The sequence below is a fragment of the Quercus lobata genome, chromosome 9, assembly GCF_001633185.2.
Source record: "Quercus lobata isolate SW786 chromosome 9, ValleyOak3.0 Primary Assembly, whole genome shotgun sequence".
NCBI lineage: Eukaryota > Viridiplantae > Streptophyta > Magnoliopsida > Fagales > Fagaceae > Quercus > Quercus lobata.
The window spans coordinates 50,738,732-50,756,826 of NC_044912.1; the positions used below are offsets into that span (position 1 = coordinate 50,738,732).

General features: G+C 33.9%; 3 protein-coding genes across 14 annotated transcripts in view; all 3 read right to left on the reverse strand.

Moving 5' to 3' along the window:
- The window catches only part of LOC115959768 (BTB/POZ and MATH domain-containing protein 1-like), a 64,461-nt gene that overhangs the window by 24,019 nt on the left and 22,347 nt on the right, over window positions 1–18,095 (reverse strand). Inside the window, exons 2-3 of one of the 4 annotated variants that reach the window (XM_031078325.1) lie at window positions 15,910–16,357; window positions 15,067–15,672 (exon numbers count right to left, since the gene is read on the reverse strand). In XM_031078325.1, the coding sequence (XP_030934185.1) occupies window positions 15,298–15,672; window positions 15,910–16,357 (823 nt within the window). In that variant the 3' untranslated portion in view covers window positions 15,067–15,297. Of the gene's footprint in view, window positions 1–15,066; window positions 15,726–15,909; window positions 16,358–18,095 lie in introns of those variants that run through there. The other 3 variants (XM_031078326.1, XM_031078327.1, XM_031078324.1) reach the window with 3 other exon arrangements.
- On the reverse strand, window positions 471–5,989 carry LOC115959770. 5 transcript variants are annotated; one of them, XR_004084992.1, is made up of 6 exons: window positions 5,201–5,989; window positions 3,779–3,989; window positions 2,293–2,343; window positions 1,800–1,909; window positions 1,412–1,501; window positions 471–641 (listed from the first exon to the last, which is right to left on the reverse strand). XR_004084992.1 is itself a non-coding variant. In XM_031078332.1 (5 exons), exons 1-4 carry the CDS (start codon window positions 5,389–5,391, stop codon window positions 1,834–1,836), a joined length of 564 nt encoding a protein of 187 aa, XP_030934192.1. In that variant the 5' UTR covers window positions 5,392–5,989; the 3' UTR covers window positions 1,010–1,501; window positions 1,800–1,833. The 5 variants fall into 5 exon arrangements, 1 of the variants encoding a protein (XP_030934192.1); XR_004084994.1 differs by having other exon boundaries at window positions 3,790–4,005; XR_004084995.1 differs by lacking the exon at window positions 5,201–5,989 and adding an exon at window positions 3,359–3,440 and having other exon boundaries at window positions 3,790–5,165.
- Window positions 6,005–9,274, reverse strand: LOC115959769 (sugar transporter ERD6-like 5). 5 transcript variants are annotated; one of them, XR_004084991.1, is made up of 8 exons: window positions 8,978–9,274; window positions 8,291–8,353; window positions 7,526–7,615; window positions 7,396–7,431; window positions 7,013–7,069; window positions 6,868–6,940; window positions 6,716–6,791; window positions 6,617–6,631 (listed from the first exon to the last, which is right to left on the reverse strand). XR_004084991.1 is itself a non-coding variant. In XM_031078330.1 (7 exons), the coding sequence occupies exons 1-7, from the start codon at window positions 9,089–9,091 to the stop codon at window positions 6,589–6,591; spliced, it is 615 nt and encodes a 204-aa protein (XP_030934190.1). In that variant the 5' UTR covers window positions 9,092–9,274; the 3' UTR covers window positions 6,005–6,588. The 5 variants fall into 5 exon arrangements, 4 of the variants coding, with proteins under 4 accessions (XP_030934190.1, XP_030934188.1, XP_030934189.1 ...); XM_031078330.1 differs by having other exon boundaries at window positions 6,005–6,631; window positions 6,716–6,933; window positions 7,396–7,427; window positions 7,528–7,615; XM_031078328.1 differs by having other exon boundaries at window positions 6,005–6,631; window positions 6,716–6,933; window positions 7,013–7,078; window positions 7,368–7,427.

An 18,095-nucleotide genomic window follows, 5' to 3' on the forward strand; every position in this document is an offset into this window, starting at 1 on the left:
CAACACTAAATACGGCTGCCCAACATATTAAGGTTTTGATTGTAACTTTAGATCTCACTCCTGATATATCAAAGTAACCTACACTTCATGATCAGGTCCATTATTCTCTTAGGATTAAGAATTCATATAAATAGAATTTGTGGGATTTATTATTCATTTGACAGTTGTTAGAAGAATAATAAATCTCACAGCTATCCAGTTCAATATGTCTTAACTTTTAAAACATATCAACATATTAACTAGAAATCTCCACTTCCATGATCAAGACAAATCATTTTAGCTGATATGTTATAGTCTTCACAGATAAAATGTCCAATTTCATCACCGACTACGAATTAAAATTTCAAGTTTACAAAGAACTTGTGGTCTATGCATCTCATGGACTATATGATAATGTCCAAATATTTATGTTACTATTATTTTAGATAATAGTCAAACAAATTTATTAATCACAACATTAAGTCATACATAGCATCATACAATAGGATTTAAGGGCACTAATCCTAACATATAGAACCACAGGAGAATCTTCAGAATGATTCTTCTTGAGACCCAATTGCATTCTAGTCTCTGAATCTGCTTTCAAAATATAGTAAAAATTGGTCTCGCAGTTGGCAAAAGCTGAATTTTGGGATGGGCTCCTGCAGATACGTGTCTTTGAGAAATTATAATAGTTTAGCATGTGAAATATAAATTTGTTTTAGGCACCATGGAATATGAACCATTCTAGTGAAAGAATTATGAAAAGATTCATTTGGTATAAAATTGACAAGAGCAACACAATTCCTTGACAATTATGCACTTCTAGAAGGTTAACAAAGGCACTTCCCATTAAAGGATCAAAATAGGTCTGCAAACTCATTTTCGAGTGTCCAGCATTCCTAATTACCATAGAAGAAGTGTCCTAAAAATCAAAAAACTTAATTTCTATTGCATGAAAGTTCTTTCCAAATATCCAATGGTATTAGTTCTCAACATTTTCCTTTAATTAATAAGCATGTCTCTTGCTTATTCTCCATTCCTATTTCAAGTATTAGTTATACAATATATGCTTTTTTTGGATAAATTATTATACAATATATGTTACACGAATTAGATTACTAGACTATAAGAATTTTTAATTTCTTACAGAGGAATCGTATTCAAAACCAATAAATTTTCCAAGAATACCTGGGAAAGTTTAATTAAGACATTACAATGGCTTGAAGTTGGATAATTGTTTCTTTTTCTTTTCAAATTTATGCAACATATGTATAAGCCATGTGGAGAGTATAACCTTAACCCCCAAAACAAGAAGAAGAGACTTTAATTAGTTTTTTTTGGTCTCTTCCCTTAATAATTTTATTTCCAATAAAAAGAACAAATCAATGGTTAAAGGTAAGCATGATTTCTTTACAAATCAATTCCTAACCTTTGTACTAGTCGTAGAGCTGCAATCTGTAAAGCTAAAAATGTATTGTGCCATGTGGTACCATAATAGCCTACAAAACCATTACTAAACCTGCAACAATAATTGTAGTTCAATAATACTGCTAGAAGAACAAAAGTATCATCTACTCCAGGTAAATCAAGACTGAAGCATAGATATACAAGAGACTAAACGAAAAGGCACCATAGAGTTTACTCTAAAAACCTAACATCATAGAGTTGAGACTAAAGCCTAACATCTAGATATTCAAGAAAAAGGGGGATCAGGGCTGTTACAAAATATCATTTAGTTCTACAGGAAACACACTAGTTGTGGCTATTATGTAGTTCAACTAGCCATAGGACATATAATTTGTATATCTGAAGCATACCTTGTTAACTTCAAATCCTGTTGGAACAAGAACGCTAAATGGATCCTCTCATGGAAAGGTGCCACCATGTGTGTTTTTTGCATTCCTTCAGCCAACCTTCATCATCAAACCTATCATACATATTCAAAAGGTTGTTGAGCAGCATCTGGCAGAAATAGCCCCCCATTTCAAAATTTCAGTATAGAATATTAAGTAAAATATAAATCTTTTTATTTAACTTTTTAAAAGTAAAATATAAATCTTATAATTCTTTTTTCCCCATGGATGCTAAAGAAGAAACGAAACTAGAGAATGAAAAGAAGGGGCTTGGAGGAGTAATTATAGTGCAAGATGTGCTAGGATAGAATAATTATATAAGGAACTCTACTAAAAATCAGCACTATTTCAGACAAGATTCACTAAAGTTCAGCATTTGGTTTTGAAAGTTAGAACCCATCAGCTTATTTAAACTAACAACTTTATGCCAGGAACTAATAGTGAACAAAGTGTATACCTCAGCCTTTCTGTATAACAGATCAAGACTTCTCACAGCATCCATTTCATCCTGGAAAAATGAGATAAAATTATGAATCAACACAAGAGAGAGATAAAAGAGACTGCATTGCATCGAATTTTGTTGAACTCAAACTATAGTGGTAAGATTTACAAGGAACAAATAAAAAAACAAGGGAAAGCCCTATGCTGAAAAGACAAAGGAGTTCCCAATTCTTGCTTTAAAACAAAATTACAAATTAAGAGGTCTTAAGTAAATTTTGTTAGACATATCTAGTAAAACCTATGACCAGTCAATTAATAGCCAACTGCTTTACCACTGACCTACTGTGGAACAGTGAGATTAGATATCATAGATTTCAATCCCCGTTCTCAACCCATGACCAATATGAGCATGAAGTTCCCAGAGTTACAGGTATTGTGTTATATATCAGATTGAATATGAAGGTTTAACAGTATTTTATTTCTCTGTTTGTTTGATACCTTATTCTTTTGTAAGTGAGAGAAACCTCCTAGAAGAAGAACTATAACTCTCTCCTCCTCAAAATAATAATACGCAATTGAGAGTAACTTTGGTCACCGGAGTCCATAATCGATAAGGATGCCTTGCCCATTAGAAATAGCTAAACTTACAAGCTTCTATAGTTTAAAAGACTCAATTACTATTCTGTTTTGTGTAGCACTTCTTCACTTATTCGATTTTCTTTCATGAGATTTATTTAGTCAACAATTTACTCATAAATTCCAGATTCATACATACTGTTTTCTTCAAACTCTGGTGTAAAATACAAACTTTATTTTTAAAAAAGGTAGCAGTATAGGTATTTAGTACAAATCCTTGAGATTTATGAAACTAATGCTGAAAATCAAATATGCTCCTACACCTATAGAGAAATTTATAACAGCAGCCATCAAATTTGAACATTGCAGTAATCAGTGATTGCAAGAATTTACATTGGCACACTGAAAAAAAAAAGGTTTGCAAAATATTACACTACAACAACTTTGCATTAGAAGCAAAGATGCCACACAAAAGTGAGAGACAACAAAAGACCAAGTTACATTACGTCTAGCAAGATCAGGGCTATTCCATATGACCATTAAAACAAGCCCATTGAGTTCTCCTTTCTCAGCAGCTTCCCCAATTTCCTGCGTTTAAGAATATTAATCAATAGTTACAATTATCCTATAAGAACAGTTTGACTTAGATTACCACTTATGGAACATGCTACATGCTACAAAGGATGTATGACGTTGGATAGCAACGAAATGGGATGTCCTTAGATATAAGACATAAATATTCCCTAAGTAATAAAAAGAAAAGCAGCCAAAAAAGAATAAGGAAAGGGCTTTTACTTTCGGAAGGATTTCTATCAATCTGTATATACAGAAAACACCCTTTAGAAATGAACACATTCTCTTTATTTTAAAGCCTCAATCTCTTGACATATTAAGCAATTTATGAGCTAATGGCTTTGATATTGTACATTCTGATTACCTTCACCACTTCTCCAATCTCTAGCAGCTCTGATGAAGCTAGAAACCAGTCTTTGTGGCATTTTTTCTTTCTTTCTGGATACGCTTTCAAGTGTGTGCAATTTCACAATACTCTTTAACCTTTCCTTTCTCTTCTTCCTCTTCCTGTTGACGTCTTCTATGCAGATCCTCTGTATCTTCCCGTTACCGTGCTTGCCATTCCTAGATATCACATGAACTCAACATAACAAGATTGTTGGTTTTATATTCAGGTAACATATTGTTATAGAAAGAATGCAAATGGTCTATACTCATAAATTAGGACATGGACTATAAAGCTAGCTAGTGATCCATTCAATGAGGATAGATCATAATCTAAACCAAAAAGCTATAATCAGAAGAATGAATTTGCCATGTGCTTGCTACCACGTGCCTAATGTCAAATTCACTCTACCTACTACGTTGAAAACTGGAAGAAGACAAGAAAAATAATAATAATTAAATTTTAGAGGGAGAGAGAAATTTCAAAGGTTAGGGAGCAAAATGATAATTAACCCATTTAATTATTTTTATTCTGTCAGTAATCACTTTCTTCTCCCAAAAACCCCAGCCACAGACCCGAGACAGAGAGAGAACCACATCGAGTCATCAACGACGCGCGCGCTTGTCCTCCCTCCAGCACCCCGTCGTCTTCCTCATCCCTCCAGCCAGTCCTTCACCTCCATCACAAGGCAGATTGGCCTTGTGTTGATTTCGATCTTGACTTGCGGATTTTGATCTTGATTTTGGGTAAGCTTAAAAGTGGTGTACAATGTTGGAATTGTGACCCTCAAGCCAAACAGATAAATTCAACTTAACGAATCTTTAAACCACTAAGAATTTTGCTCCAACCAACAATTAACATCAACTGGTGTACAATGCTGGAATTGTGACCCTCAAGCCAATTGCACCATGAATATAGATTGAGAGCTGTAATAGATGACCAAAATCATATCATAAAAATCCACAACTTTATGCAAGACCTTCTGAAATACTCATGCTTTCAAAGCAGCAAAAAGTATTTCCAGATCGCTACTAACTGGTTAAATACAACCAATGGTAATGGTATTAAACAACATTCATTTTATGAGCTTTTAAACTTAATAGGATTTCCACTCTCAAAAGTACTCAGGCGATGGATAAAATGACGAAAGTTGGAGATAAAAGCAAAATCACATTTTTCACAGGCTGTTCTTTCTTTGGATGTTTTATAAGAACAAAAAATTGTCCTTGGAATAATTGCAATACCAATACAACAACAAGTACTAAAATTGGCGTTGTCTTGGTCCATGTTTGAAGATCTTGCATAATTAAATCTTTATTCTATTAAGAAATATTCAACAAAACCGATGAAACTAGTTTTCAAGAAAAATAGATTTTTCTGTAGAAAATACCTGCAAGAAGAATGACAATCCCACAAGAAAGCAACCCAAGCATGTTCCTGCTGCAGAAACCTGTGAATATATTGGAGTTCAAAATTATTTTCGTTCAACTCCATTACACGGTAGAGATTTCTTAACCTTCTTATCAATAGAAGTGGCCGCCTTCCAAATTTATCCATCAAAATTATCCCTAATGCTGTCATTGGAATCTGTACAAATTCATGTAAATCACTTAAAAAGCATTAAGCAGAAGCAAATGTTGGAATTCCACAAAGAGAGTCAAGAACTTGAACAATGACAATTGCTTTGGTCCCAATACTACCCGAAAACCCTGTCATTGACAAAGTATTCCTCTATTCAACTTCCATTTCTTGTTAACTATAAGTAGCATTAAACAAGAGAAAAAAAAAATGAGAAAAAGAAAAAAGACAATCCTTTTTCTACCAGCTGTTATGAATATAGAACTTGCATAAAATGCAATTTCATTGACTCCTCCAAATTGTCGTAGTACCATCAGGCCAACTCTTACCAAACCCACTTTTATGTTAGCCAAAAAGATCAAACCTATCTAAAAAATTAAAAAACGTGCTACAAAGATTATGATACAAAAGCTTACAATAAGTGAATGAGCATATTTCCATTGAAATAAGTCAAGAATTCTAGCTTCAAATAACTGTTGAAGGGTTTTTGTGTTCTCCCCTAAAATGATTTAAAAACCATGTCAATACTTGTTTCTAAGTGAAATTGTTGGAAAATATTCAAGACTAGTATGTAATTTTTCTAGTTAAAGAGGAAACAAAGAGTTATATTCTCATTGACATCTGAAGTCCAAAATTTACTCTAATCTCAGTAGCTTCTGGAGTGATATCAGCATTCTGCCCCCTAAGGTGCTGTATAGCAGCTTCACACTCTTTCTTTTGACCAATTTTTGCCTAAAAAAAATCATATAAACCTGTCAGTCAATGCTTGAATTTGCTTTGCCACTTTATAGCATTTAGACATCTTAGTCAAATCACATGTACTTGGCTAAAAAAAAGAATAATGGAAAAGGCAATGATTAGCAAAACTTTAACTCTTTGTTTTTTTCTAGTTTTCAAATGCATTATCCAAAGAGCACCTTTTGTTAGAATATTTACAATGGAGTGGTGTGGTTAGTTGTAAATTGTTCAGTTAAAACTAGTAAAGTCTCGTATTGGATAATAATGACAAAAGTGAGTGATTAAATATAATATAATTAAGCCTAAACCCATTACCTCAAGCTTTTGGGTTGATTGGTGTCGTGATATGTTATATTAACTCCTCAATTGGAGTCTTCCCAATGTGTTATTTTCCCAACACCTTCCAAAAACATCTTCTAATAAAATTTTGAATAACTCACCAGCCATCTTGGAGATTTTGGACTAAAGAATAGACCAAGAAGTTGTACTAGACATAGTATAGTTCCTAAATTAAAGAAAAAAAGAAGAAGCCTTATTATGAAACTACCTTCAAATGACAAGAATACAGGACAAGAGCAGGGAAGCTTACCAATCAGAGCCAAAGTTCGCCATTTCACAAAAGCTCCAATTAAATATGTTAACGATACCCCACAACAAATCATCAACTGTATGAGTGGCAATTAATAGGTGAACGGGGCAATGACTTACATGGTTTCCATATTCATAAGAATTTTGCCTTACCTGATGAACAGTTGTAAACCCTCCCCGAAGTTTCTTAGGTGTTATTTCTGCTATATATATAGGTACCTAATTGCTATCGGGAACACAATTAATTTTACTGTTTACATAAAAGATAAATCATTGAAATTGTAATCTAACAACTTACCACATAGGAAAGGAGTCCCATCCCACAACCTACCAACAGTCTCCCAAGGTCAAGCCACCAAGCACCCTTTCAACAAGCACCAAGCATTTGACATTATGAAGTGAAGCTAAGATAACATATCCACTTACGACAAATTAATTCCTGAAACAATTTTGTGACATAGTTGTTCCTCATCATGGATGATCATCTAAACTTTAGTTTTATGTAAGAGCAACTACAAAATTGTGATGCTGCCACAATGATTTCCATTATCCTTATGTAAACATCTTTTCAGATAAAATGTAGGGGTTGTCATGCATGTAACATTAACATTGATGTTTGGAACTGCATAAAACAGAGAGATGGGATTCAAAACCTTTGAGAATGCTATGGCTAGCCACCCTGCCAGGCAGAATATCTCTGAAAAGCCCATTGTCTGCCTTGCAAAACAACCAACAAATTGAAAAACTGATGAGCTATGGAGCTTGAACCTTAATAATACCACCGGTGATGATTTCAGGGTGAAGTACTTACACCTCTTCTACCTATGTAATCTGCTATTTGGCCACTCACTATTGCACCCATCATTGCTCCAATTGTCAATATTGAACCAAAAAGTGAGTACTGCAGTATAACCAAAAGATGTTGAGAAAATCATATACAAAAATGTATAAGGCAAGCAAAAGATAGTTTACAAAACAATGCAGCAAAATGGATTTTGCATAAAGCAACACGATACAACATTTCACTTCATTTTGAAAGCTCAAACAGTGACTTCTCTAAGAAGGTCAGATCAGTATCTCCAAGTCATATAGTCCTTACTACCAACTAATTATTCTCAACATTCAAACTTTGAAATGTCATTCATCCTAAATGTTGTATGCCTTTTAATTGTATCTAACATTTCTCAAAATCATAGTTAAATTTTATTCCAATCTGATCAGAAAAATACAAAGCTAGGTGATGAACTGTGTCTGTGATCTTGCCATGTGGATATGATTTTCCAAATATAACCTTTCTTCTTTTTCCATGTAGTAGAGCTCAAATAGTGGTATCTTCACATGAAGATTTGTTGTCATAGATCACCATAATCCCAGACAATAGAAGCATAAATACTGAAATTTATTCAAAATGTCAATGAAATTAATATATAAATGGAAAAATGGTTAAAATAATACAAATGTTATATTCATAGCAGAAGATGTTTCCAGAGCAAGATAGTTCAAGTGCTTAAAAGTGTTCTAAAGTGATAATATCATTTGCCAAAAGTAAAAATGCACTTTATAGTTTTACACCCACCTCAGCCACTGTAAGACCCAGGTCATCCATGATTCCAGTCTGAGCAGGTGATGAATATCCCACCTAGAAAATCAATTATACATCATTTTCAGTTCAGTAGTCAGCATATCAAACGTCTAGGCATCCCACATAGAGATACCCATCCCATTATTGTCTTATTCAGTTATTCTCTCCAATGTTACAAAAGACTAAGCCTGCAATCCATTGACAAATCTACAACCCAAATATTTAGATGCATTTGTATGTAAAATCCCTACAAAAAATTTGGTGATTCAACTAATATATGTTCTATCATGGCCTAGTAGGCTAGCTCTAGTAGCATAGAAAACATTGTGACACTTCAAACCATTGGAATTAATAAATGCTTTAATAATTCTTAAAGTGTTAATTAATTCCAATGATTTGAGTTAGTTTCTGAAAAAAAAAAAATGAAAAAAAAAAAAGATTCAAGTTACAATGGTTTCTCTCCATTTCAATTTTCAAATGAATCTAGTTAGATATCATAGAATTTGTGTTCTTTACAGATTTGCAAAATTTGATACTCATCATGCATAAACGCATCAAAATACCATGTGGACTAGAGAGTGTGGACCACTCTATGCAAAAGTAAGATGACTTACAGCTTTACAGCTGTGCCAAAAACATAGGAACCAGAGACAGCAACCCAAGTGCTAAGCACAACCATACCTGTGGCTGAAAAAGATCCACTCTGACTCTCACCACCACCATCACAACCAATACTGTTGGCACAAACATGGTCACCACTACTAGTACCACTGCCATATACGTGATGCTGTTCATCTTTGGCAACTACAAGAGTTGATAGCTCTCCTTCAATGCTTCATCTGCCCATGTCGTAATTCTCTTTGGATGGCAAAGAATTCAATTTGTGTGTCACGGAGAGAGGAAGGACGGAAGAGTGGAGTTTCTGAGTTAAGAGAGAATGGAAAAGAAATGTTGAAGGCGGACCCACGTGGGGTTCATCATGAGACACTTTTGTCGGTATTTAGTAATATTTTCCTGGATGTGATGCTATCTTTGTCCTTGTCCCCTTTATTGCCGATTGAAAGAAAATGCTAATATATCAATAATTTAACTAAATATCATAAAATCTTCTCAAAAAAAAAAAAAAAAAAAAAAAAAACTAGATATCATAAAAAAAAAATTGGATTTTCTTTTTTAACTCAAGCATTATTTGAGTTTTAGCTTCAACCCTCAAAAGAAATATAAAATTTTTCATTATCACGAGTAATGTATATAATTTACTTAACCTAACTAATTAAATGAGTCATCTTCTATAACAACTAGTCGCAGATCCATACGTTGTGCATGATAATTTTTTAGGTAAAATACTATTTTAATTCATAAACTTTGTAAAGATTAAAAAAAAAAAAAGTTTTATCATATTTTTCATAATCTTGTCATTATCATATATTTACTGGTTGATGATTTGCATGACATAGATATTAAATAAGAGGTAGAATTGTTCATTAGATTTTTTAAAGTTATGGTGTATAAAGATTAGGGATGATTACAATAAACCTACTTGTGATATGATCCGTTTTCACTTTGCCTACCCGTGGTTTAAAACTTTACACTTTGTCCACTTGAAGTAACTTCTGTTAGCCTTCCGTAACCCACCTCTCCGTTTGCCGTTAGAAAAACACATTTTTAGTCAAAAACAAATATAACAAGAATTAAAAAGCTAGGGTTTTGATTGCTTAAGAACTTCTACAAGAACAAAGTGGAGGAATACAAATCAAATATAAATAATAATAAAATCCAATAGTTTCTAGAATCAAAGAACTCTATTATAATCTAATATACTACATTGGACCCCACTAACACGATTCTTGTTATGGCACTCTTTTAACATTTCCAGACAGAAAACTCAAACATGGAACTGTATTCTAGCGGCAACCAAAAGCACATCTACTGTAATCTATACAACCACTAACTCATGAAATCAAACCCATATGTTTATTCTTAACATCCGAAGGGGCTAAAGGGCAAAAAGAAACAAAAATCTCCATCCACCAAAGGGCAAGTTAGATAAAATAATGAATACATGAGGCCCATTGATTTAAATCCAATCAAATTGCAATAAATTAACAAACCCCCAAAACCAAACCCAACATAAAACCCAATCTCATTCTCAGATTGAAAGTAGCAGGAGAGAATCAAAGGGTTTCAAATGAGTTCCAGCAAAGGCGAGAGAAAGAACCATGGTCGTTAATGGTGTCGGTGAAAGAACCATTGCACCAATGCAAGTTCTAGCTTTGGCCATGGGTTCCTTCGCGTTGAGTTTGGCTCCGACTGTGACTTCGATCTGCCTCTCTCTCTTTGCTATCTTATTTTCTTTGCTGTGGGTGTAGTAGGTCTATGTTTGTGTTGCTAGATGTGGTGGGTCTGGGTTTTGAAGAGGGGTTTGCTTTGGCTTTGGTTTGAGATTTGAGAGAGAACTAAGGTGAAGCCGTGTATGATTTTTGTGAATGACTGAAAGTGTCTAATAGGATTTTTGTGAAATTAGAGTAGAGCACTTTCAAGTGTAGGATTTTTGTAAATGTTTTTTAGGATTTGTGTGAGTATGAAAATTTTATTTGGATTGATTAACTCAAGACTGTTCATACCAAGAGGTAGTGTGTTCTTGAACCCAAGCTACAAAACCCCCTCTTTGATCTTGTTTGTTTGAGTTTTTTCTGTTATTTTTTGTTTTTAGAGGAAAGAGACATAAAAGTGAAAATAAAATACATTTTTACCCCTGATTTTAACAAAGGTGGGTAACAGATTGAAGTTTAGGTGGGTAAAGTGTAAAGTTTTAAACCACGGGTAGGCAAAGTGAAAACGGGCCATACCACAAGTGGGTTTACTGTAAATATCCCTAAAGATTATAATTGTAGACTTTAAATAAAATGTAAAACTATTCATTAGATTTTTTTAAAGTCATGGTGTATGAAGATTATAATTATATATAAGGTTAAATGAAATATCAAAACATGAGATTATAAATTTTCCAACTTTATTTCTAATATAATTTTTGAATTACTGAAAAACATCTCATTTTTAGTTATGATAGAAAATATAATTTCTCTAGTTAGAGTTTGATTAATTTTAAGTTTAAACTTTGTATTATCAATCAATATCATATCATATACTATATATAATAACAGAAACTTTTTCCTGCAATTAAGGAGGTGTTGCCATGTAGGAAAAAAGCCCATCTAAAAAACTAACACGTATACAGTTTAAAAGGTTTGAAAGACCGATCGTTACATGGATTGAAAGCCCACTACACCGTATAAGGGGGAAAAAAAACATAAAAACCCAAAATACCGTTTAAAGAGACATACGTTGCAGAAAGACAAGGAGAATCGAGAAAGAGAACAATGGAGAGAGATTCAGTCTGTCATAGATGGTGGAGAGAGAAAAATCTGAGAAGACAGTCAGGCCTTTGCCACCATCAGACCACCGTATCCTCCACTAGTATAGTCTCTATTTTTTTGTACCGAAGGTCAGCATACTCATTTTCTTTTCAAATACTGTTTTTGTTGATGTTCCAATCCAAATAATTAAGTTGATAATGATGATAGTGATGTGGCCGCTCACTACGAAGGCAAATTTGGACAAATTACAAGATCTTTCAATTATTCTGTGTAAAAATAAAATTGTATCTTGAGAATATTGATAGCATGACAAGTTCATTTAGCCATTAATGAGTGTTTTTGAATTTTAAATATTTTCATAAGTACTCTTTTTTTTTTTTTTTTTGATAAGATTCATAAGTACTTTATTCAAATCAAATAAGTACTTTATTCAAATCAAATAAGTACATGAGTTGCAATAAATTTCTTGCAAGTCTAGTAAGCAAATGATTTTATTCACCTTAAACCAATGGGTAACAATTATATGTGTTAGGGTAAAAAGAAATACTACTAATTGAGCGGCTCAGTTCTAATTGGGTCTCAAACAAGCTCGAAAGTTTCATTTTCATATGAGGATTAGAAATCTTGGGATCTAAGATTTGATTCCCAACTTTGACATAGAAGACATCATTTCTCCTCATACTTGGCTGTAGCTGTGGCCCAAAGTGAGTGGAGTTGGTTTCTATGGTACTGTGCTCTGTCGGTGAAAATTTTCCTTCCATGCAAGGGTGGCTTAATGTATTTGGGGGCCTAGGGTGAAAACTGAAATTGAGACATTTTATATATTTAAATATGATTTTTAAAAACTTAAATATTACTTAAATTCAATTATCTTGTTTTAGATGCAAAATTACTACTGTGAAGTTATAGAGCCCAGTGATATGCACCCACCTTTTGTACTAGGCCTAAGGCCCATGCTGAGGCCCATAATCGCGTATGAAGAAGATAGTGGTGATCATGGCAACCCAGGAAACCGTGCCGAGGACAACTCTATCCTCGGCTAGCCAAAGCCGAGGTAGAAGAAAAGTGATTTACCGGCAAAGACAATCTTCCAAAGTACTCCAAGGAAAAAGATAAGTACAGCAAGTAAGCACACTGGAGCATGGCGGTAGAGCAATTCCAGAAAAAGTTGCTGCCTCTATATTAAATGCTCCACAACTAATATTCTGGCCGCATTAATGTGGAAATGATACCTAAGTAGTGGCTTTTCAGACTCACAGCTACTACCTAAGAGCTTTGGGAGGAGGTTGATGTGACAAAAACCAACAACAGGAGATCTGACCTGCACATGTATGGTGGAGATGAAGGAGGAAAGTAGTATATAAGGAAGAAAGAGCTTTGAGAAAAAGGATAAGAGATTTTGCTAGAGAAAACACTGTAGCAATCTTGACTAACTTTGTAACCATTGTCACTGTCACTCAAAAAATAATAAGTTGAAGCTCCTTGGACTAGTGTCGAGGATTGAATTGCTTGCTCAAGTCCATATTTGTTTTACTTATTCATTCTTTAAATCATCTTCAACTGTTGTTACACTCATTAAAGCCCAGTTCTTCTACCCACTCTCTACAGATTTATTGTATTGGGCTTTCTGGGTTTGAATTCACTTATCCCTTAGGAATAGTGCTCAAACTTAGTCCCTACAACTACTAATTAACATGAGCCATGTAGATTTTTTTTTTTTTTTTTTTTTGAAAGTCTATTGACAAAAAATTTGACAAAACTTTTCACATCTGTTGACGTGACAAATTAATAATTTGATAGTGGTAAGTAAAAAATTGATGTTAGTGGTGGATTTAAATAAAAACTAGTAAAAGTTTGTCAACTCAACTTGTGAAAAATGTTGTAAATATTTTTTTTTGTATTGCTCTTTCTTTTTTTAGAAGTGCTACATTCATAATATTTTTATAACAAATCTTAGGTGTTAATTTGTTACTGGTTCTAATTTGAACTTATCACTGAAATTAATTTTTTATCATCAATAATACCCTGTAACAATCTATTTCTTAGGATTTATTTTAAAAGTATTGTGAAAAATGTTATGGACGTAACATTTTTTTTTCTTCTTGTTTTTCATTTGATAAAAAAATATTATTTTATCCATTGGCTAATATTTGGACTTAATTAATACTATTATAATATTAAAAAAAAAAAAAAAAAACCTATTGATTAAAATTTGGAGGCCTTTTTTCTACTTGGAGCCTTAGACGGCTACATCAGTTGCTTTACATATAGAGCTGGCACTGCTTCCATGAGGTGCATTGGTTGGAATTGCTAAGGCATTTGCAAAGCCTCAATATTTCGCTACCTTAGGGCACTCGTTAAGAGAGACAAACCTCCAAGTATTGTTTTTAAGTGAGACTAAGGCTGGTGAAGAAAGGATGGAAAGGGTCATGAAAGCCATAGGTTTTGCAGAAAAGATTGTTTTAGGCAGTGCTGGTAGATCAGGGGGAATTTGAATGATGTGGAAAAATGACTTCAAAGTAGATGTAGCTGATTTTAATAAAAATGTTGTGGCTGTCAAGATTAATGATGGTGCATGTCAACGGGCATTGATTGGATTTTATGGTCTTCCTTACTCTACTAAGAGAAGAAAGGCTTGGAAGAACTTGGGAGCTATGTTATTAGTTATAGAGGAGCCTTGGGTTTGCCTAGGGGATTTCAATCTAGAAATAGATGATCAAGAAAAAGATAGAGGTAGGAGAGCTAGAGCTTCAGCGCCAAATTTATTTTCTCAAGGAATTGATGTTTGACCTGGGGGCCAACGGTAGTCTTTCACATGGACTGATAGATAAGAGATGGGGTAAAAGTTGCATTAGACAAAGGTTATAGACAGAGGCATTGGTGGCATAAGTTGAAGAGGCATTTTCCCAAAAGCTACTATTTACCTCCTTGCTGCTGTTAACTCAGATCATTGCCCTCTGTTTTTAGATAATCCAAGTAATTTTTGTGCTCCAAGACCTTTTAGATTTGAAGCAACCTGGGAGAGGGATTTGAGAAGCTTTGAAGTGATAAATCAAGCTTGGTCTAGCGAATTCAAAGGATCAGATGCCTTTAAACCGTGCAGGAAACAAGAAGTAACCTGTGATGCATTAAAGCAGGGGAATACAGAGGTGTTTGGTTTTAGACTTTTAGTAATATCAAAATTGCTAGGTTGACTGAGAAAATTAGAAAAATCCAAATGAAAGAGACCAGAAACTGGCGATTGAAAGCTCAGTACAAAGATGAGTTGAATGAGTGCATGGTTGCTTAAAGTATCTTTAAGCAACCACTCATTTTGTAGTTACTCATTCAAAGTGTACGTGTGTACATGTGAATGTATCTTTTTGTAGAGAGAGAGCTTAATTTTGTAGCACATTATCTTGCAAAGTGTACATGTGATATTAACAGTGTACTATGCTATAGGAACTCCTTCCTCCCAACTGAAGTTTGTGATGCTTGGAGGAAAGACTGTTTGATTATTTCTTCTGTTTAATAGAAGTGGGTTTTAGCAACAAAAAATAAATAAATAAAAGTGGGCCTCAAGAATCTTTGGCCGCCGGTGTGATGCAGCCGTGTGATCAGAGCAGTTTTTTAAACACCCCTACATCACTTAACAAAAAACAAAAAAACAAAAAGACAAAAAAACAAAAAAAGAAAAAGAAAAAACATAAACATAAACATAAACAAAAATATAAGGAAAAGCAAGTTTCTTTGTTTTGTAAGGAATTGGCCGAGCTGATTGTTTTCATCTTCAGTGGAAGGTGTTGAAGGACCTCGGGTTCTCCGACGAGACAACTTCAAGGTCCTTTGACGAGACAACCTCATACCACGACTCCCAGAACCTCCTCCATTATCCCGCCTAGATGACCTCATACCACGACTCTTAGAACCTCCTTCATTATCCCGCTGTGAGGGACCAACTCCAAGCCCTTCAAACCATTTCTCCAAAGTTTGAATAAGAGACTCTGCCAACTGGGCCCACTGCAAGGATATATGATCTTAGAACCCAACTTCACAAATTGCAAACATGGAATCTACAAACGATAAAAGAGCAAGAACACACTGAAGAGACCTTTTGGTCCAGTTGGGTATAAACAGCTTGTTTTAGAGATTCAATCATCAACATGCGCTCAGCAAAAAGATCAGCCTCAATATGCATGAAGAGAACTATAAGGTATGCACCAAAAGTGGAAAGCACTTGGTGAATGAAAAACATACCGGACAGGTCCATGGAACATTCGAAGCTTGTTTCAGCCTTTCATGTTGCGTACATCTGATAGATCCATCTTCATTCTTCACTTGGCATGACCATGGAGGAAACTTAGAGTACCTCTCCAGGAAAGAACCACTAGGGTCTTCAACATGACTAGAGGGTTGAGACGCAGTCCTTTCAGGCAATGAACCTTCATAATCAGAACTATGCCCTTCACAATGAGCAGCAAAAGTTTCCCCATCAACTTCTAAATTCACATCTGTTCCCTCTCCAGTTTCAAATAGCTGCCCCAAATTCTGACCAAGGTTAGAAGGTGGTACTGCAATAGAGTAGATCTTAGGACCCTTGGTGTATGATCTCACAACACCTACACTACAGTGAACCTTGAGGCAATCATCTTTGAGGTAGTCAGATGTCTGTAGATCAGTTCTTTTGAAAAATCGCTCACAACCCCTATGACATCCAACTAACAAAACTATTATACCACATTTGCCACTTGATTACATTAAATGAAAAATGGAGCAAAGTTATTCAACGGAAAATGATTGCATGTAGGTCATAAGTATAACATGATAGCATAAAAAGTTAAAAACATTACGCCCACAAGATGCACATAGTAGTCATTGAATCAAACATAGTTGTCACCTGAAAAGTCCATGGCAGGTATATCACGCCTAATCAACAAGATTTTGTTATCACAACACAATATATGGTGAACTAATTAGATGAGACAAATATTACATCTTGCTTCTATTAATCTCTTCAATAGCTCAAAATGAAACCATACACAATAAATAAACATTAATGCCACTACATTTTCAACGTATTCATCTATGAAATTATATATATCTAGCCAAAGAATTACATATAAGAGAGTTCAAAACTCCTTACAAGTACTCAAAAAGAGTTCATGAATTAGAAAAACACCATCTGTCTGGTTCCATCCAATCCTAATGCGATATGGAATGATAAGATTATTCTACTGACCTGAATTTAATCTCATGGATATGTTTGTCGTAAAATTGTTTGTTGCTAAGCTCTCTAGATATTTATGAGTCTAACAATAGGTGCTTGTTGCCTCATATTTTATACATCATTTGTACCTATCAAAAAATATATTTTATACATTATTTGGCTTTCTTATGTCATATGGCTAGGAGGCGGAAAAGAGTTCATGTAGCAGACCCCTACTAGTTGAGAAAGTTACTCATCCAGCAAGCTAACACTATATGGAATAAAGGCTTTATTGATTAAAGTAATACACACAAATTTTGAACAGTGTTTGCCAGGAAATTACGTCTTTACATGAACAAGAAGGGGTTCTCATATTAACAATCCTAGCTCAGCTCTAAAATTCAAGCCCAGAAAACCATTACCTATCAAATTCAACAAGCATACCACCACCCACTTGTACATATCAACCTCTTTCAAAACTTCCAGTTCCACAAAAAAGTTAAGTGCCACTTACTATTACTTCAAAAATTCCTAATCTTGCCATTGGTTTCTGTCCACAATTCATGCAATTGCTCTTATATTGAATCAAATTATTATTAACTATAACAATAAAAACAGTAACATTGTGCGTAATTGTGTTTTGTACAGGATCATATAAGCAATTACTCCCTGTCTTATACTAAAGAAACTTTGTAAATTGTATGCGTTTAATTTAAAAAAATAAACATGATAATTTTTCATGAGTCATTAAGTCATTCAAAATGAAGTAACAGATGCAAGCATGACCGCATGGGGGTACTATTTTCAAACAAACATCATCCAACAAAGAACCCTTTTAGAGAGAACTTATATACAGTACCTTAGGTTCCCCAATTGAATAGCATTGTCCACTAAAGCACAAACAATTCTATCTTTTGATTCTTTTCCCATGACCATATAATTCAAAATAATCATATGTTTGAATTTAATTAAGGGAAAAGAATAAAAAAAAGTAATTAATACTTTGACAGTTTTTTCAATTTATCTATTTCAATGATCATATAATTTCAAAATAATCATGTGTTTGAATTTAATTAAGGGAAAAGTTAGTGAAGCATTTTAAGAAAGTTTTTATAAGAAAAGAAAAGAAAAAAGTAGTTAATTTTTCCACAGCTTTTTCAATTTCCCCGTTAGCATGACCCAATTCAAAAATTTTTTATGTTTATTGGGTCATGTTCTTGGTAACACTCATTAACAA

Excerpts from the sequence above, each read along its gene's own strand:
- LOC115959770 (XM_031078332.1), bottom strand. The coding sequence starts at position 5,391 with ATGACAGCATTAGGGATAATTTTGATGGATAAATTTGGAAGGCGGCCA. Across the intron at positions 3,990-5,200 it reads GATTGTCATTCTTCTTGCAG|GAATGGCAAGCACGGTAACG; the intron begins GTATTTTCTACA and ends TGTGATATCTAG. Across the intron at positions 2,344-3,778 it reads GTGGTGAAGGTAATCAGAAT|GATGAAATGGATGCTGTGAG; the intron begins GTACAATATCAA and ends TCATTTTTCCAG.
- LOC115959769 (XM_031078328.1), bottom strand. The coding sequence starts at position 9,091 with ATGAACAGCATCACGTATATGGCAGTGGTACTAGTAGTGGTGACCATG. Across the intron at positions 7,428-7,525 it reads ATTACATAGGTAGAAGAGGT|ACAATGGGCTTTTCAGAGAT; the intron begins GTAAGTACTTCA and ends TTTGCAAGGCAG. Across the intron at positions 6,632-6,715 it reads GCGAACTTTGGCTCTGATTG|GAACTATACTATGTCTAGTA; the intron begins GTAAGCTTCCCT and ends TCTTTAATTTAG.